This window comes from Jaculus jaculus, chromosome 5 (assembly GCF_020740685.1).
Source record: "Jaculus jaculus isolate mJacJac1 chromosome 5, mJacJac1.mat.Y.cur, whole genome shotgun sequence".
In the NCBI taxonomy this organism is placed as follows: Eukaryota; Metazoa; Chordata; class Mammalia; order Rodentia; family Dipodidae; genus Jaculus; species Jaculus jaculus.
In genome coordinates this window covers 103276557-103295138 of record NC_059106.1, presented here as the reverse complement: position 1 = coordinate 103295138, position 18582 = coordinate 103276557, and the positions used below count along the sequence as shown (strand labels likewise).

The window sequence follows — 18582 nt, the reverse complement described above, 5'->3', positions numbered from 1 at the left end:
AACAGATTTGTCATTCTTAAATAAGCTATATTTTGGGATTGTAATTTGCTGCTTACTGATTTATAGTGTCTTTGTTTCCTCTTCGGTTGTTCATTGGGGAAAGGTCTTACTTGGTCACAAGCTGACTTGGAACCCTCTACAGACCAGAAATCTTAGCCTCCCAATTTACAGGCTTAAGGGTGTGGGGTAACACACATCTTTAGGGACTGCAACTTTATTAAAGGATTTGGTTGACATAATACCTACTCTTGCATAAATACTTTGTGCTGTTTTTCATTGAATGTGTACATTGTTTAGTTAAATTTCAGAATTTGCCTGTACTTTGTTCCACTCAGCCTACCTGAATACTCTCATAGCAAATAAACCCAACATCTAGGGCCACTTTTGTGGTTACTCTGAGAGTCTTAAGAGCCACAACTAACACTTTAAGCTCCTGCCCTGAAGATATATAACATAAGATTGATATGTATAATACTACAGATAATTAGAAAATCGAAGCATTAAATTAACCCAAGATTCAAAAATCTCTACATTATAACACAAGAAACACACACACACAAATCAAGACAATATAAATCCACCAAAAAGTATTAATGCATCAGAAATGAGTCTCCAGTGAGACTCATTTAGAGGAAATGCCTGAAAAAGACTTCAAAAGAATAATTATAAACATGGTCAAAGAAATCAAAGAGGAAATCAAAGGAATCAAGACAAAGGAAACCAATTTAATGAAATAAGGAGGTCAATAAAAGAAATAAATAAGAAAATAGAAATAATAAAGAAAAATCAGTAAGAAATACTACGAATGAAGAACACAGCCAGTGAAATAAAAAACTCTGTAGAAAATCTCACCAGCAGAAAGGTTGAAGGAGAGGACAGGATATCTAAACCAGAAGACCAGGTGGCAGATCTAATACAGTCCAACAAACATAAACACAAACTAATAGAAAAGTATGAGAGGAAATTTCAAGATTTCCGGGACACTACAAAAAGAGCAAAGAAGAATTCAGGGTAAAGCTGGGCAGTGGTGGCACACACCTTCAATCCCAGCTCTGGGGAGGCAGAGGTAGGAGGATCACTGTGAATTCAAGGTCACCCTGAGACTCGATATATTATGAGACCTTCATTAAAGAACTATCACCAATGCTTCTTAAATTTTTCATAAAATAGGAAAAGAAGGAATCCTTCCAAACTCCTTCTATGAAGCCAGCATCACCCTGATAACAAAACCAGACAAAGACAGGACAAAAAAAGAAAATTACAGACCACTGTCCCCCATGAACATAGATGCAAAAATTCTCAACAAAATATTGGCAAACAGAATACAAGAATATATGAGAAAAAACATTTATCCCAACCAAATAGGCTTTATCCCAGTGATGCAGGGATTGTTCAACATATACAGATCGATAAATATAGTACATTATTATAAATGGACTGAAGGACAAAAATAGCATGCTCATCTCATTAGATGCAGAAAAAGTATTTGACAAAATCCAACATCCTTTCATAATAAAAGTCCTACAGAGACTGGGAATAGAAGGAACATATCTCAACATAATAAAGGCTGTTTATTACAAACCTACAGCCAACATAATACTAAATGGAGAAAAACTTGAAGCTTTTCCACTAACATCAGGAACAAGACAAGGGTGTCCACTGTCCCCACTTCAATTTAATATAGTAGTTGAAGTCTTAGCTATAGCAATAAGGCAAGAGAAACACATAAAAGGGATGCAAACTAGAAAGGAAGTGATCAAGTTATCTTTATTTGCAGATGACATGATTCTATACAAAAAGGATCCTAAAGACTCTACCAGCAAACTGTTAGAGCTGATAAACACCTACAGCCATGTAGTAGGATGCAAAATAAACACACAGAAATCAGTAGCCTTCCTATATGCTAACAACAAACACACAGAGGATGAAATCAGAGAATCACTCCCATTCACAATTGCATCAAAGAAAATAATGTACCGTGGAATAAACCTAGCCAAGGAAGCAAAGGATCTCTACAATGAAAACTATAAAACACTCAAGCGAGAAATTGCAGAACACACTAGGAAATGGAAAAACATCCCTTGTTCCTGGATTGGAAGAATCAATATTATGAAAATGGCAATCTTACCAAAAGCAATCTACACATTTAATGCAATCCCCATCAAAATTCTAATGGCATTCTTCATGGAAATAGGAAAAAAAAATCCAAAAATTCATTTGGAATCACAAAAAACCTCGAATATCTAAAATAATACTGAGCAACAAAAATAAGGCTGGTGGTATCACCACACCTGATTTTAACCTATACTACAGAGCCATAGTAACAAAAACAGCATGGTACTGGCGCAAAAGCAGACATGTAGATCAATGGAACAGAACAGAAGACCCAGATATCAGTTCAGGTAGCTATAGCCACCTGATATTTGATAAAAATGCCAAAAATACTCATTGGAGAAAAGACAGCCTCTTCAGCACATGGTGCTGGAAAAACTGAATATGTACCTGTAGAAGGATAAAAATAGATTCTTCTCTCTCTCCATGCACAATAATTAAGTCCAAATTGACTAAAGATCTTAACATCAGACCTGAAACTCTGAAATTGCTAGAGGAAAAACAGGGGAAACCCTTCAACATATTGGTCTTGGCAAAGGCTTTCTAAATATAACCCCAATTGCTCAGTCAATAAAACCACAGATTAACCAGTGGGACCTCATGAAATTACAAAAATTTTGTACTGCAAAAGACACTGTGAAAAAGCAAAGAGGCAACCTACAAAATGGGAAAATATCTTTTCCAGGTATATATCTGATAGAGGATTAATATCTAGGATATACAAAGAACTCAAAAAGTTAAATGATAAGAAATCAAACAAGCTAATTAAAAAAGGGGCTATGGAGCTAAATAGAGAGTTCTCCAAAGAAGAAATATGGATTGTGTATAAGCATCTAAAAAAATATTCTACATCCCTAGCCATCAGGGAAATGCAGATTAAAACTACATTGAGATTCCATCTTACTCCTATCAGGTTGGCTACCATCATGAAAACAAACGGTCATGAATTCTGGCAGGGATGTGGAAAAAGAGGAACCCTTCTGCACTGTTGGTGGGAATGCAATCTGGTCCAGTCATTGTGGAAATCAATCTGGAGGTTCCTAAGACAGCTAAAAATTGATCTACCATATGACCCAGCTATAGCACTCCTAGGCATATATCCTAAGGACTCATCCCATTTCCTTAGGAATACATGCTCATCCATGTTTATTGCTGCTCAATTCATAATAGCGGGGTAATGGAACCAGCCTAGATGTCCCCCAACTGATGAGTGGATAATGAAGATATGGCACATTTATACAATGCAGTTCTACTCTGCGGTAAAGAAAAATGAAGTTATGAAATTTTCAGGAAAATGGATGGCTCTGGAAAGGATTATACTAAATGAGATAACCCAGGCCCAGAAAGCCAAGCACTGCATGTTCTCTCTCATATGTGGATCCTCGCTACAGATTATTGGGCTTGTGTGTGAGAAGGAAAAAACTCAGTAGCAGAGGCCAGTAAGTTAAAAAGGAGATATAAAGGGAAGAGAAAGGAAGGGAGGAGAGTACTTATTAGGTTGGTATTGCATATATGTAAGTAGAAGGATAGATTAACGGGGGTGAAAAGGCCCAAAGTGAGGTCAGGGGAAGAGATCGAGTAAAGGAAAGGTGGAGGGATGTCCCGACCCGCAGGACCTCGTTATTCGTGGGGGCGAGGGGGACCCTAACCTGAAATAAGATGGGCGAGAGAGAGGAAGAGACTCAAGCAAATGTACACTTGTCAAGAGTCCAATTTTATTGAGCCACAGCGGCCTTTTTAAGGGTTAGGGTTAGGGTCTTGGGGGGGGGCTAGAGGAGGCAGGTGGTGGAAAGTTACAAAATCTTCTTGGCCTTTGGCCTAGGACAGTTTGCAGTTATTCCAAGAATTCAGGGTATAGTTCTCACGTCTCTGCAGTCGCCAGGCAGGATGTTAATTAGTTAGGTGTGGCGGGGTGAGGGGATGGAATCAGTTAGGTATGGCAGGGTGGGGGGATGAGGAAAGGTCAGAAGTTGCTCAGGGCAGAAGTTATCTCAGGGCAGAGGTTATCTCAGGGCAAAGATCTGTTCAGGGCTCATCTCCTCGTCTCCAACAGAGGGAGGATACAAATAAATCATATGGAATCCTCCAGTTTTGGACAATGGAACACTCAGGAGCCATAGATCGTTGTTTGAAAAATTTCAGTGCCAGGGATGGGATACCTTCCAGTTGGCCAGGGAGGTCCCTGATGCCCCCAAGACATTATAGGCCATTGCCAAGGCTCTTGGTTTCCCACCAGGAATAGATGGTAAGACCCTATTGCTGAAGACTTCGCAAACTTGGGCTGCAAGGCCACTGAGAAATCCTACTGGACCTGAGCTGATAACTTCCTCCATGTAGACCAGCTGACAGAAAGCTAGAAGAAGCCATTCTACATGTAGTTCAATGGGAGAAAGAGATAGCACCAGTGAAGATACTCAACAGTGGACACTGCAAGCCTTATAATTGGCCAGCCAGGCCACATGAGACAATGGGTGCAATAGTGGCACATCTGTCATGGTGGAAACAAACTGCGCTCCAATTGGATTGGAGGCCTGCTCTATGGGAGGGAATACATCCCTGATATTGAAAACTTAAAACAGGGACAGTCAAGAGCCCTAGGGGTGTAACATCTGCTGTTGTCTAAAAAAATGTATATACTATGCTTATCAAACTGTCCAGTAAGCACTTCTCTTCATACTCATACCCTTATATTAATGCTACTCTCTCTCTCTCCTTCTGCCTCTTTCTGTCTGTGTCTGTCACTCTCAAATAAATAAAGAAAAAATTTTTTTTTAAAAGATTGGTGTCATTCAAAGTATTAGTTCTCACTGAGCCACAGCCCCAGCCTCTTTTTGGTGAATTATAAGCAGACACACTACCATTAAGCCAAGCCCCACTCCTCTTTTTACTCTTTATTTTGAGACAATCTCACTCAATTGCCCAGGCTGGCCTGGAACTCACCCTCTATCTCAACCAGGCCTTGGACATTGAATGTATCATCCTCCTGCCTCAGTCTCTCAAGTAGATTGAATGACAGGCCTGCATCACTTTGTCTGGATTTTTCATAGCTTTTGTCTCTTTCTCCTGCTATGACCTGGAGGCTGGTCACCATCCCATCAGTGAACTAGCTATTCAGTCTCCAAATCCATTATAACAACCCAGTGAAAGAATTCGATCCATTTTTCAGCTGAGCAAAACTGGCTTTTAGGAGATAAGTAACTTGCCCAAGACTACTTAATATTCAGGACCTAAAGGAATGAGAATTTGGAGTCTGTTTTTCCATCCCTAGGAGCCTTCACCCTCAAATCCCCACTCAGTCACACACTATTGCTTCATACTTTTAAAAAAGTTTGCATGTGTGTGTGTATGTACATATGTATATATAGGCACACTAGGGTCTTTTCCTGATGCAAATCGAATGCTAGATATTTGTTCTACTTTTTCATTTGGCTTTATGTAGCTGGCTAGAAAATTGAACTCAGGCTGGAAGGCTTTGCAAGCGAGCACTTTTATAAAACTGCTGATCCATCTCCTCAACCCATGGCTTCACATTCTTCATGTTATTCACATCCACTCTAGGCTCTACACAAATGTCTGCTCATGTGTCTTGCTTCATGTCTTTGTTTTTATTGAGGGGGTGGGCAATTAGTCTTTTGTAGCCCAGGCTGGTCTAAAATTTACTGTGTATCCCAGGCTATTCTTGAAGTTTTGAATCTCCTGCCTCCACTTCCCAACTTCTGGGATTTACAGGCATTCAGCATCAAACTGGCATTGATTTTTTTTTCTAGTTGAGACAGGGTAGCCTTGTCAGGTCTGTTTACTTTGTTTTCTTTTATTTTTGAGACAGAATTGCATGCAGTCCAGGCTTGCCTCAAGCTTAATATGTACCAGAGGATGGCTTATGTGGTACAGGGGATGGAATTCATGCATACTGTAGGCATGAACTCTACCCACTGAGCAACATCCTTTGCTCATTCCTGGTATTTAGTATGTAGTCCAGGCTAGCCTCAAATTCTTGATCTTCCTGACTCAGTCTTGCCAGTTCTGGGATTACAGTGTGTAGGATTATGCTATGCCAGGCTGTTCATGTGTCTTGAAATCATTCTTCCTAGCATAGCCCCTTTCCTTTGGCACCTCTCATCTAAGCCACCCCTTTCACACTGACTGCTGGACACAAGCAAGATGCAATGCAGGTGACATTTATTGCTTGTTGGGGCAGGGATACATACAGAGCAGGGGATCCAGAGGGACTACTTTCCCACCTCCACAGCCCCACTGTTGTAGTGTGGCTAGTGGCACATGACTCTTTTGAATGTTGCTTAACTTCAAGACTTCTGGACTCTGGTACTTGAAAGGAAATTCATCCTGGTGCTGTGTTGAGAAGAAACGTTGTCCACTCAGTGGGGGCTTGATGTGGCTGTACTTGCACTGTGAAGTCAAGATAGACAGTCTGGTAAAGACAGCCTTAAGGTAGCCAACCCACCACCCTATAGTCCCAGGATCACCTTGGGGATATGAGAGTGCAGATAGGTTCAGCTAGTTTTGGCCAGTAAGATTGGATTTGGAGAGCATGACAGGCCCCAGTTTTGGCTAACCCCAGAGGCTGTAGAGAAATCAAGAGGTCCCTTGAATGACCCCTGATATTTAGGTGATCCTAGGTGGCTCTAACTGAACCCTTGGTTTGATGTTTAAACTGTGGTTAGTATTACAAAGGTATTCTTGCCTGGCCCTGGGGATAAGATGAGTTGTCATTAATATGATCCCTGGCCCCCAAATAGTGATGCATGCCTATAATTCCAGCCCTGGAGAAGTTGGGACAAGAGGGTCTGAAGTTGGGAGAGGTCATTCTTGGCGACATGAGAAAATTTTTTTGTTGTTGTTTTATCAAGGTAGGGTCTTGCTGTAGCCCAGGCTGACCTGGAATCCATTATGTAATCCCAAATTAGCCTTGAACTCACTGTAATCCTCCTACCTCAGCCTTCCAAGTGCTGGGATTAAAGACATGCGCCACCATGCTGGGATATGACATGGGAAATTTGAGGCCATTTTGGGCTGTCTTAAAAATAATAAAAAACTTGAGCTGGGCATGGTGATGCAAGCCTTTAATCCCACCACTCGGGAGGCAGCAGTAGGAGGATCACCATGAGTTCGAGGCCACCCTGAGACTACATAGTGAATTCCAGGTCAGCCTGAGCTAGAGTAAAACTCTACCTTGAAAAACCACACACACACACACACACACACACACACACACACACACACACTTGAGCATGATTGACCCTAAATGGACTTCACACTAATTCTTTGTCTTAAGGTAATATGCTGGTCTGAGGCGTATCTGCTGAAGGATGTATTCTTCTGTTCTTACCCGCTGTAGCAATTCTTGAGTCATGGAGGCTCGAGCTGCTCCATGTGGCTTCATCATCTTTTGGTTTGTGGTTAAAAAGTCCAAATCTAGAAATTTGGGTTTGGGGTGCTGAATTCAGGAGCAGAAGGGGGTGAGGAGAGATGCGAGGGAATAAGGATGGAGGGCAGAGGGCTAACGGGTCAAGCACCCATGTTGATCTGGGACTGAGGATGGATTATGTGCCTGGTTGGAGTGGAATGTAGGCAGGGTTAGACCAGATGAGTCTGAGGGTAGGGCCATGAAGAACAGGTAGCAGACAAAGGGCAGAGCCAGAGTCTGACAGAGGAGGAATCAAGGTTGGGGGAAAAGGAATAGGGAAAGGGTTATTACTGATAGCGGTTGCTGTGGGCAGGAGAGAAATTTTCAGCAATAGTATAGCCACTGGTAATAATAGCCATAGGCAACCATAATTAAACTCTGGGACACAGACACATACACACACACACACAAAAAAAAAAAAAACAACAAAACATCAAAGTAGAAGAGGAACTAGTTGGAAAGAAGGTGTTCAGTTGGAAGGGGGAAAGGAGCCAGAAGATAATAGGAAGAGATTTGATAAAAATAGATTATATATATGTATACAGATTGTCAATAAGGGCTGGGTTGATGGCTCAGCAATTAAAAGTACTTACTTGCAAAGCTTGCAGGCCTAGGTTTGAGTCCTCAGTACTCATGCTGGTGCATGTGTCTGGAGTTCCTTTGCAGTGGCAAGAGGCCCTGGTTCACCCATTCTCTCCCTCTCTCTCTCTCCCACACACATACACACAACTAAATAAAAATTAAAAAATAAATAAATAAAAGAAGAGGGAAAGGGGAATGACTATGGTGGAGCCAGGGGACAGAAGGTAGGGCCATGCTAGTGGAGGTAGCAGGGGACAGGGCAGGGTCAGGGCTACAGCATTGGAGTTGGCATCAGTGTGAAGTGGAATTTAATGCAGAGTAGCCTGGGAAAAAGCCCTGATATGCAGGGCTTTTGGAGACTAAACCTAGCTTTCAGAATGGGATGATATTTTCACTGTGAGAAAGCGGAGCTCTCAAATCTGGAGTGAAGTTTCAGGGCAGTGGCGGGGGGGGGGGGAGAACTGGGCTTTCTGTTTGGAGGACTTTCAGAATAGATGGAGTTCTGGGTGGACAGGGCTTTTGGGTGGGTCTCCATCATATGGGATTGGACTGTGTTTCAGGAATGGGCAGGGCACTCAGTGCTGAATGAAGCATGGTTCTCTGAGATGGGCTGTGATTCTCAGGGATTGGGTGTGGCTCTCAGGGGTGAGGTGGCTGCACTGTTAGGGATGGTGAAGTGCTCAGCCAGGTTTTCAGGGCAGGGACAGAGCTCTCTGTATGAGGTGGGGTTTTCAGGAATGGAGCATGGCTCTCAGAGATGGTGCTGTCTTTCAGGGATAGGGAGCGGCTCATAGATGGGGTGTTAAGGTGGGACCTTCAGGATGGAGTAGCACTTTCTGAAAGGGTGGAGTTTGGGGAGATGTGGCTACACTTTCAGGACTGGGGTGGGCTTGTCAGGGATACAGTAGGACTCAGAGATGGAGCAAGGGTCTCAGGAATGAGGAGGGGTTTTCAGGGGTGGGCAGAACTCTCAGGATGAGGTGAGACTTTCAGATGGGTGAGGTTTTTCTAAATACATTGGATTTCCTGGGGTGGAGTGGGGTGGATGGGGCAGGGCCATGCTCACCACCTGTGCCCTGCGGCAGATTGCTTTGCAGCAAATGAAGGCTGAATGCTTTCTGTGTTGGGCCTGAGCCTGGGGTGCAGTAGTCTGAGCCCGTGGTGGTTTGGAAGAAGTGCGGGAGCAGCTTTGGTTCTCCTAGGGTCACACAGTCCTGAAGTTTCTCGTGAGGCAAGTGGCGGCTTGGTGGCTTGGTCGCAGGTGGCGGCTGTGGGACCATGGGCATCTAGGAAGCTCCTGTGTCCAGATGTCCCAACGCCCATTGAGAGGGAGGCAATGGGTGCTGGATGACCTTGGACAGCTCCCTTTCCCTCTAGACTCCAAGTAGCCCTGGAAATTGGTCCTATTTTTTGTTTGTGTATTTTTTCTTTCTCTTCTTTAACCCTGTTGTCTTATTTTTATACCGAGAGCCATTGAAGCTGGGAAAATTTTAAGGGATTCACTTTATGTCACTCAAACAGATACAGGACATCCTGCACAGGCACCAATTTTACTTCCACCTTGGAGCCTATGGGCCAGCAGTTTACTCTTTTACTACCTGCATACTCTCTCTTTGCCTTAATTAATTGTTTCTTTGAGACAGGGTTTCTTCTTGGACCCAGGACTCACTGATTTGGCTAGACTAGCTATCCAGCAAGGCCTGGGGATTCTCTGTCTTTGCTTGCCCAGCACTGGGATTACAAGTGTGCATTTTACATGGGTACTGGGGATGTGAAACTAAGGTCCTTAGGACTTGCTCAGGAAGCATGTTATTGACTGACTGGGCTATCTTCCTAGCCCCCTCTACATTTCTTTTGTGTGACTTGAAATTTGTTCTGCCTTTAGCAGGCAAGTGCTCTACCACAGTATTTGTGTGTGTTATCTAGAGAACAAACCCAGGGCCTTGGGCATGCTCTACTATTGAGCTATACCCCTTGCTCTGCCTTTGAAACCCTTTTCTCTCATGTTCCTCCCCCTGTCACCATCTTCCCCTTTCTTGCTGACCTGGCCATAGAAGAACTGCATGAAGGTGGCAAGGCTGCCTGGGCCAGGGCACCAATTTCCTTTCAGGATGTGCGACTCTGGAGTCTGATCATGGTGGAGAGCAAAATGTTCTGTCAGGGGCAGAATGAGTGTTGAGCAGCTTGGGAGGAGCCGCTGCTTACGGAGCCAAGGGTGGGACACACAGTACATTCTCACCTGGCTCCTGGGCACAGAAGTGGGCTGTCATGGTGGTCTTATCTTGGAAGAGGTCATCTTTGGGACCAATGCTCACACAGTAAATATTGGCTGCTGCCTTGGTCTTGTCATACCTCAGGCAAGATAAGGATGTGATAGTTAACATTGTCAACTTGATTGGATCTAGAATCACCTAGGGAGACATATCATTGGCCATGTCTGTAAGGGAGTTTCTAGATTAAGTTAATTAAGGTGGGAAGACCCATTCTAACGGTAGGCAGTATAATTCCATGGGCTAAGCACCAACATCCATAGCTCTCTGCTTCCTGACTATGGAAGCAATGTGACTAGCACCCTATGCTCCTGCCACCATGATAGGCTACATGCCCTCAAACTGTAACCAAAATAAACATTCCCTCTTTAAGCTTCATCTTGCCAGGTATTTAGTTCCAGCAATGAAAAAAGCAATGAATACAGAATGGGATCAGTATAGTTCTTTGCAACTCAGAAAAAAGGGGGTGAATGGTAGACGTGGCTCAATAGCCAAGTCAAAGAAGCGCTTTAGTGGATATTCTGGCACCACAGTGGGGCTTGTCTACCAGTGATGGAGAGGAGGGGCCTTGGATCCCTAAGCAGAATACCAATGTGGTACTGAAAGCCAAATGTCATGTCCCATCAAGGTGGGCAGGAAGTGGTTCTTTGTACCTGCATAGGGACAAACTCTGAGGTATGTAGGCCTGTTTCAGTTCTGAGCACATGGAGCTGGAGCCAGTCTTGCATTTGCCCAGCTGCACACTGGAGGAGACCTGTGGGCAAAGGAGGGTTGGAAGGACAAGAACACCCAGCTGTCATGCTGCCCCCACCAGCAGTGCCAACCCCACCTCAATTTACCCTCTTACACATCGAGGCAGGTAGACCTGGAAGGGCCTGAAACTGCCTCCGGTAGGAGGTCTCTTCCTGTCCCTTGTAGTTCCATTTCAGAGTGTTGGGGCCCCCTGAGGACAAGAAAGATTATCTTTTTATTATATCCACATATATTACATATTATATATATATATACGTATATTTGAGGCAGAGTCTCTTATTGAACCTGGACCTCAGTGATTTAGATAGACTAGCTGGCTAGCCAGCCCTAGGGATCCTCCTATGTCTACTTTCCTAGCACTGGGATTACAGGCATGTGTCATAGCACCTGGCATTTGACATAGGCACTAAAAATCTGAACTCAGATCCACATGTTTCTGCAACAAGTACTTTATCCACTGAGCCATCTCTCTGGCCTTATATTTCTGCACGTGTGTGTATGCAACGCTTATGTATGTGCATGTGTGTGGAGATCAGAAGGCAGTTTCGGGTGTATCCTCAAGAACATCATCCACTTCCTTTTTGAGATAAGGTCTCTCTCTCTCTCTATTTTTTTTTTTTTTTTTTTTTTGGTTTTCTGAGGTAGGGTCTCACTCTAGATCAGGCTGACCTGTAATTCACTATGTAGTCTCATGGTGGCCTCAAACTCATGGTGATCCTCCTGCCTCTGTCTCCTCAGTACTGGGATTAAAGGCATGCACCACTGTGCCAGGCTGAGACAAGGTCTCTTGGTTTGGAGCTCACCAATTAGGCTAGGTTTGCTGGCCAGCAGACCCCAAGGGTTCACCTCCCTCCCTTCCTTTTTTCCTTCAAGAAAGTATTTCACGCTAGCCTTAAACTTGTCATCCTTCTGCCTCAGCCTTCTGAGTGCTGGGGTGACAGGCATGCATGTATCACAACACCTGGTTTATGTGGTGCTGAGGACTGAATTCAGGGTCTTCTGTGTGCCTTGCAAGCATTCTATCAACTGAACTACATCTCCAGCCGTAGTAGAAAAATTAGGGGCTAGAACTGAAGCTAAACACAGTATAAACAAGACCTGAACTCTGGCTTAGAGGGACCTCTAGAGTTACAGTGTCAGAAAAATCACACAAATCGTGGCTTTTATTTATTTATTTTTATTTATTTAATTTATTTTTAGGTTTACAAGGTAGGATCTCGTTCTAGCCCAGGCTGACCTGGAATTCACTATGTAGTCTCAGGGTGGCCTCCAACTCACAGAGATCCTCCTACCTCTACCTCCCTAGTGCTAGGATTAAAGGTGTGCACCACCACACCTGGCTTTTTTTTTTTTTTTTTTTTTTTTTGGTGATTTAAAAATATTTTATGAAGGGAGGAGGATACTTAATAGGTTGATATTGTATATATGTAATTACAATGATTGTAATGGGGAGGTAATATGATGGAGAATGGAATTTCAAATGGGAAAGTGTGGGGGTAGGGAGGGAGGGAATTACCATGGGAAATGTTAATAAAAACTTAAAAAAATATTTTATTTATTTGCAAGGAAAGAAAGAGAGAGAGAGAGAGAATATGAATGGGCACACCAGGGCCTCTAGATACTGCAAAAGGACTCCAGATGCATGTGCCACTTTGTGCATCTGACTTCACATGGGTACAGGGGAATCAAACTCAGGTCATTAGGCTGTGCAGGCAAGCGGCTCAGCTGTGGAGCCATCTCTCAAGTCCCCTTTTCTTTTATTTTGAGGCAGGCAGCCCTTGAACTTGCAATCCTCCTGCCTCAGCCTCCCAAGTGCTTGGAATTACAGGCCACAACTGTCACATCCAGCTTTGTTGAGTGTACACATTGTTCTCTTTCAGCTTTCTGTCTTGGACCCTGCCCATCCTTTTTGTTGTGGGTGTATATGTGGGGTGTGTTTTCATGTGTGTTCATATATGTGTGGGTACACATAAGTGCATGTACACATGTACGTAGGTGTGATGTGGACGGAGGTGAACACTGGGTGTTTTCTTCAGTGACCTTATTTTTTAGACACAGGAGTCTGTACGATACTGAACCTAGATCTCACTGATTCAGCTAGACCAGCTAACCAGTAAGTCTCAGGCATCATTTGTCTCAGCATCCCCAGTGCTGGGATTACAGATGAGTGCCACCACAACCAGATTTTACAAGGGTGCTGGGGATCTGAACTCAGGACCTCATAGTTGTACATAGTTGACTTATCTACTGAGCTATTTCTCCAACCATATCCCAACCATTTTGCTATGAAGAAACAGTGTCAGGAAGCTAAGACTCATACAGCTCCTCCTGGTAGGGCTGGGTGTAGTATTGGGAAGCAGAGTTGTCTGACCTGAGGTCATCATTCATGACATCTAACCTGCACACAGCAGCACCCTGCAAAGATTAGGTAAGCATGTCCAGTCCACAGATGCATAAATTGAGGCCTGAGGAGGTTCTGGGATTTTGGACCGTTTAAGTTCACTGATATTTAGAGCTGGCCAATTCTTTTTTCTTCCTTCCTTCCTTCCTTTTCTCCTTCCTTCTCTTTTCTTTGCTTCTTCTTCCTCCTTCTTCTTTCTTCTTCTTTTTCTTCTCCCCCTTCTCCTCCCCCTCCTCCCTTTTTTATTTAAAGGCAGGGTCTTACTGTAGCCCAGACTGACATGTACTTCATTCTGTAGCCCAGGCTAGCCTCTAGGAAATCCTCCTACCTCTGCCTCCCAAGTGCTAGGATGACAGGTGTGAACCACTTCGCCTGGCTTTGGCTAATTCTTTTCTGTAGTGGGGCTGCAGTATATATGATGAGATTTTAGGGGAGGGGTTGAGACAGGGCTTTGCTATGTATCCCAGGCGGGCCTTGATCTTGCAGCAATCCTTCTGCCTCTGCTGGGATTACAACCATGCGCCAACACGGCAGGTTTTATGCGATGCTTTGCATAGAACCCCAGGGTTTCGTGTACGCTATCAACTGAGCTATATCCCAGTCCTGATGGATGCTTAGCTGCAAGTGTCTTCTGCCTCTACTTGCTGCCTGCCAGCAAGTTGCCTCCATTGTTGACAGTGTTTCCAGACCTTGGGGGAAGAGGGACTGTGAAGACACTCCAAATGTCTCTAAATCTCACTGGATGGAGTAAACCCCGAAGGTTGTGGGGCAGCTTTGGCGCTCACCGAGGTGGATGCAGGGCTTGCGAGACTTCGGGCACGCGTCGTAGGGTGGAAAGTGCACCTGGTTCGTGGTACGCGGTATGCGCAGCTTCTCTCTGTCTCCGGATGGCACCGAGTCGCGGTCAAAGATGAGGCGCGCCCCGCGGATCTGCTCCCTGGAGCGCGCGGGCAGTTCTGGCCAACCGTAGTCCACGCGCGCGGTGGACAAGCTGACGCCGGGGCTCGCGTCCGCGTGCACGTGCAGGTTGCTGACCTGCATGGCGAGTGTGCGCGCCCGGATCTGCTCGCGCGCGCTCGACGGCGCTGGCGGCAGGGTAAACGCGCGGCGCTCCTCAGACACGCACTCCTCAGCCGCCCTGCGCGCATCCTTTTGGAAGAGCGTGGATTGCAGTGCTACCCGGCTGGGCTGAACCCGGCTGGCACCCGGATAGGCCGGAAAGTCTCGATGCGACGTGGAGTTCATGGTACCTTGGTGCAGCCGAGGATCGGGACCCAGCGCGAAGTGTGAGGACTTGAGGAAATCTAGCCGAGACATCGGACACGGTGGGAGGGAGCTCGTAGCCTTCTCTGGCCACAGCGCTACCTGAGAGGAGGAGCAGACACGGTCTTGAATTTATGCCGCCTTTTACTCCTTGCTGGGGGTGGGGATGTGACAAGGGCCTAAACTGGAGAAGGACATAAGTGACTCCATATTGTGAACTTCTACAAGGAAGTTCAGCTTAGCTGGTACTTTAGAATATGGTCTCACCTGCTCTTGAACTTTATGCTTCGCTTGCTTCTTGCTTTAACACAACAGGTCACCACAAGACAAAATATTTTTCTCAGTATTGCTAAATTCAATCTTTAGCTTCTGTATTAACTGCTGCTTGCTTGCAGTTGCAGGAGAGGGAAAATGCAGGGAAGGGAGATTCCGGAAAAGTTTCTTTATTTTTTTCTAAAATCAACTGAAATTAACTCTTGGTTTTGTAAGGTTATGATACTGAACTTCTGAACTGTAAAACTAAGATGTGCAATCTTATGGATTTTTTTTCCTGTAAAAGGACCCCTGAAGTACAGCCTGGTACTGCATTCAGGCTCCCAGTCCTGAATGTAGTCGCTGGCTGGCTAATAAAGATTCCTCTTCCGACTAGGTGTCCATGTGGTCTTCCTTGGGAGTCCTAACCCTAACAGGGAACATCCAAGTGCTTTGTCCCACACCAGGGAAAAGAAAGAGATAATCCTTTGGTGCCCTGGGAGGAGGAGGGAACCTCAGTTAGCCAAACAGACCTAGAACCCTGACCTTTTGTAGCTAATAATGGGGCTAATGAATAAGTTACAAGGTGAAAGGTGATAGTGCTCTGAGGAAGAAAAAAGTCATGGTGGTGCGACTGGGGAAGTGGCTTAGTGGTTAAGGCGTTTGCCTGCGAACCCTAAGGACCTTGGTTCAATTCCCCAGAACCCACATAAGCCAGATGCACAAAAGGGTACATGTGACTGGAGTTCATTTGCAGTGGCTGGAGGCCCTGGCACACCCATCTTCTCTCTCTCTCTCAAATAAATAAATAAATAAAATTAAAAAAGAAAAAAGTTATGGTGTGGTAGAGAAACAGGGAATTGAATTGGGTGGGACACTGCAGGGTTGTTTGTTTTATCTTTACTTATTTATTTATTTAAGAGTGATACGCAGCCAAAGATGGAGAGGGAGGAAAAGCGAGCGAGCGCACACATCAGGGCCTCCAGCCACTACCAATGAACTCCAGATGCATGTGCCACCATGTACATCTGGCTTAAGTGGGTACTGGGGAATTGAGCCTCGAACTGGGTTCCTTAGGCTTCACAGGCAAGCACTTAACTGCTAAGCCACCTCTCCAGGCCTGTTTGTTTTTTGAGTCAACTTCCGACTGTAGTCCAAGCAGACCTAAAATTCATTTTGTAGCCCAGGCTGGCCTTGATCTCATAAAGATCCTGGTACCTCAGCCTCCTGAATGCTGGGATTAAAGGTGTGAGCTACCATGCCCATCTTGGTTGCAGGGTCTTACTCTTTTTGTGTTTGGCTTATTTATTTATTTATTTTGAGTGGTCCAGACTAGCCTTGAACTCCCTATGTAATAAAGATGACCTGGAATTTCTGCTCCTTCTGCCTCTACTTCCTCAGTGCTGGGATTACAGGCATGCCCAGTTTATTCAGTGCTGGGGATAATAAAACACAGAGATTTCCTCATACTAGGCAGCCCCCAGGTGCTGGGCATTGGTATTTAGGGCTTTGCACTTGCTAAGCAAGTGGACATTTCCAACTTGCTACGTAACTAAGGATGGCTTTAAACTCTTAATCCTCCTGCCTCCACCCCTGCCTCCCAACTGCTGGAATGACAGGTGTGTATATGTTATCGCACCTGTCTTCCCATCCTTTGTTTTTTTTGTTTTTGAGACAAGATCTTGCTATTTGTAGCCCAGGTGTCCTTGAACTCATTCTCCTGCCTCAGTCTCTCAAGTGCTGGGATTGCACATGCAGCCCAGGCTGGCCTGAATTCACTCTAGTGGAGAATGACCTTGAGCCCCTGATCCTCTTGCCTTTACCTCCCAAGTGCTGGGATTACAGGCATCACCATGATTAAGGTTGCAATATTAAGTCTGGTAACCAGGAAGTTCTCTTTGGGATGACAGTTGACCATATTGCTGACAAGCTGGGAAGGACAAACTTGGGCACCTAGGTGTCTAGCATTGTAGGAAGTCGAAGCAAGTACAAAGGCAACAGATGCCAATGTGCAGTGAACAAGGAGAAGCGCTGCAGGCAGTGGGGTTGGAAGGTAAGGACAGGTTAGGTCCTTTAATACCTTTGTGTTAACGGAGGCTTTTACATGATGAATTGGGAGCATTAGTGGGCTTTAGAGCAGAGGAGGGATATTCTATTATAGAAGAAAAAGTTTATCTATAGCCAGCATGTATTAAGCAGTCACTTTTTGTATATGTATGTGTGTGTGTGTGTGTGTGTGTTTAACTTTTTTGGTTTTTCAAGGTAGGGTCTCACTCTAGCTCAGGCTGACCTGGAATTCACTATGTAGTCTCAGGGTGGCCTCGAACTCACAGCGATCCTCCTACCTCTGCCTCCCAAGTGCTGGGATTAAAGGCATGCACCACCACATCTGTCTTATATTTTTTTTCTTAAAATCTTTTTTGTTCATTTTTTATTTATTTGAGAGCGACAGACATAGAGAGAAAGACAGATGGAGGGGGAGAGAGAGAGAATGGGCGCGCCAGGGCTTCCAGCCACTGCAAACGAACTCCAGACGCGTGCGCCCCCTTGTGCATCTGGCTAACGTGGGACCTGGGGAACCGAGCCTCGAACCGGGGTCCTTAGGCTTCACAGGCAAGCGCTTAACCGCTAAGCCATCTCTCCAGCCCTGTCTTATATTTTTTAAAAAATATTTTATTTATTTGAGAGAGAGAGAGAGTGAGAAAGAGGCAGATAGAGGGAAAGAAAACGAGAGAGAGAGAGAGAAAATGGGGGCACTAGGGCCACTAGCCACTGCAAATAAACTCCAGACGCATGTACCACCTTGTGCATCTGGTTTATGTGGGTACTGGGGAACTGAACCTGGGTCCTTAGACTTTGCAGGCAAGTGTCTTAACTGCTAAGCCATCTCTCCAGCCCTTTATGCATAGTTTTGTACAGTGGACTCAGTGAGGGGATGTGTGTGTGTGTGTGTGTAGGGGCACTTGTGCCATGGCACACTTGTGTAGGCCAGAAGATAACTACCAAGGGTTGGTACTTGCTACCTTTTGTGAGACAGGGTTTTTCTTATTGTTCCATTACTACGAACCAGACTAGCTGGCTTACACAGTCTTCATAGTTCTCCTGACTGGCTCCCATTACCTTAGGCATGTTGGAAATACAGATGTGCCACTTGCATCCAGCTCTACATGGCTGTCCGGCACAGCAAGAACTTTGTCTACTTCTTTTTTTTTTTTTTTTTTTTTTTTTTTGAGGCAGTGTCTCACTTTAGCCCATGATAATCTAGAACTGACACTGTAGCTCAGGTTGGTCTTCAGTGCTGCTACTACAGGAGTAAGCCACCACATCTGGCTTGCAACAAGTGCTTTAAACAGCCAAGTCATCTCTCCAGTCCCAAGTCGGTTTCAATCACTATTTCACATGAAATTGATCAGTATTAGAACCCCAAAGTGGCTGTCATGTTAGAACTAACAGATTAACTGCTGCATTCTGGGGTTCTACTTCTATCCTGTGCACACCACCTCTGGGGTGTGATGGTCTTGTTT

At 44.8% G+C, this 18582-nt stretch overlaps 1 protein-coding gene across 1 annotated transcript; it reads right to left on the bottom strand.

Annotated features, from left to right (window-relative positions):
• Window positions 1–6291: 6291 nt before the first annotated feature.
• Window positions 6292–18187, bottom strand: Tex45 (testis expressed 45). Its single transcript, XM_012949484.2, has 9 exons — window positions 18143–18187; window positions 14329–14908; window positions 11229–11332; window positions 11043–11143; window positions 10359–10471; window positions 10164–10273; window positions 9186–9387; window positions 7460–7545; window positions 6292–6519 (listed from the first exon to the last, which is right to left on the bottom strand). The coding sequence occupies exons 1-9, from the start codon at window positions 18185–18187 to the stop codon at window positions 6292–6294; spliced, it is 1569 nt and encodes a 522-aa protein (XP_012804938.2).
• Between the last annotated feature and the right edge of the window lie 395 nt (window positions 18188–18582).

What these genes read in the sequence shown, in the direction of transcription:
- Tex45 (XM_012949484.2), bottom strand. Translation starts at nt 18,187, where the DNA reads ATGCCTAAGGTAATGGGAGCCAGTCAGGAGAACTATGAAGACTGT. An exon ending in CTGCCTCGATGTGTAAGAGG is followed by an intron (nt 11,144 to 11,228) that starts GTAAATTGAGGT and finishes CTTTGCCCACAG; the next exon opens with GTCTCCTCCAGTGTGCAGCT. An exon ending in TCTGCCGCAGGGCACAGGTG is followed by an intron (nt 7,546 to 9,185) that starts GTGAGCATGGCC and finishes CCAAATTTCTAG; the next exon opens with ATTTGGACTTTTTAACCACA.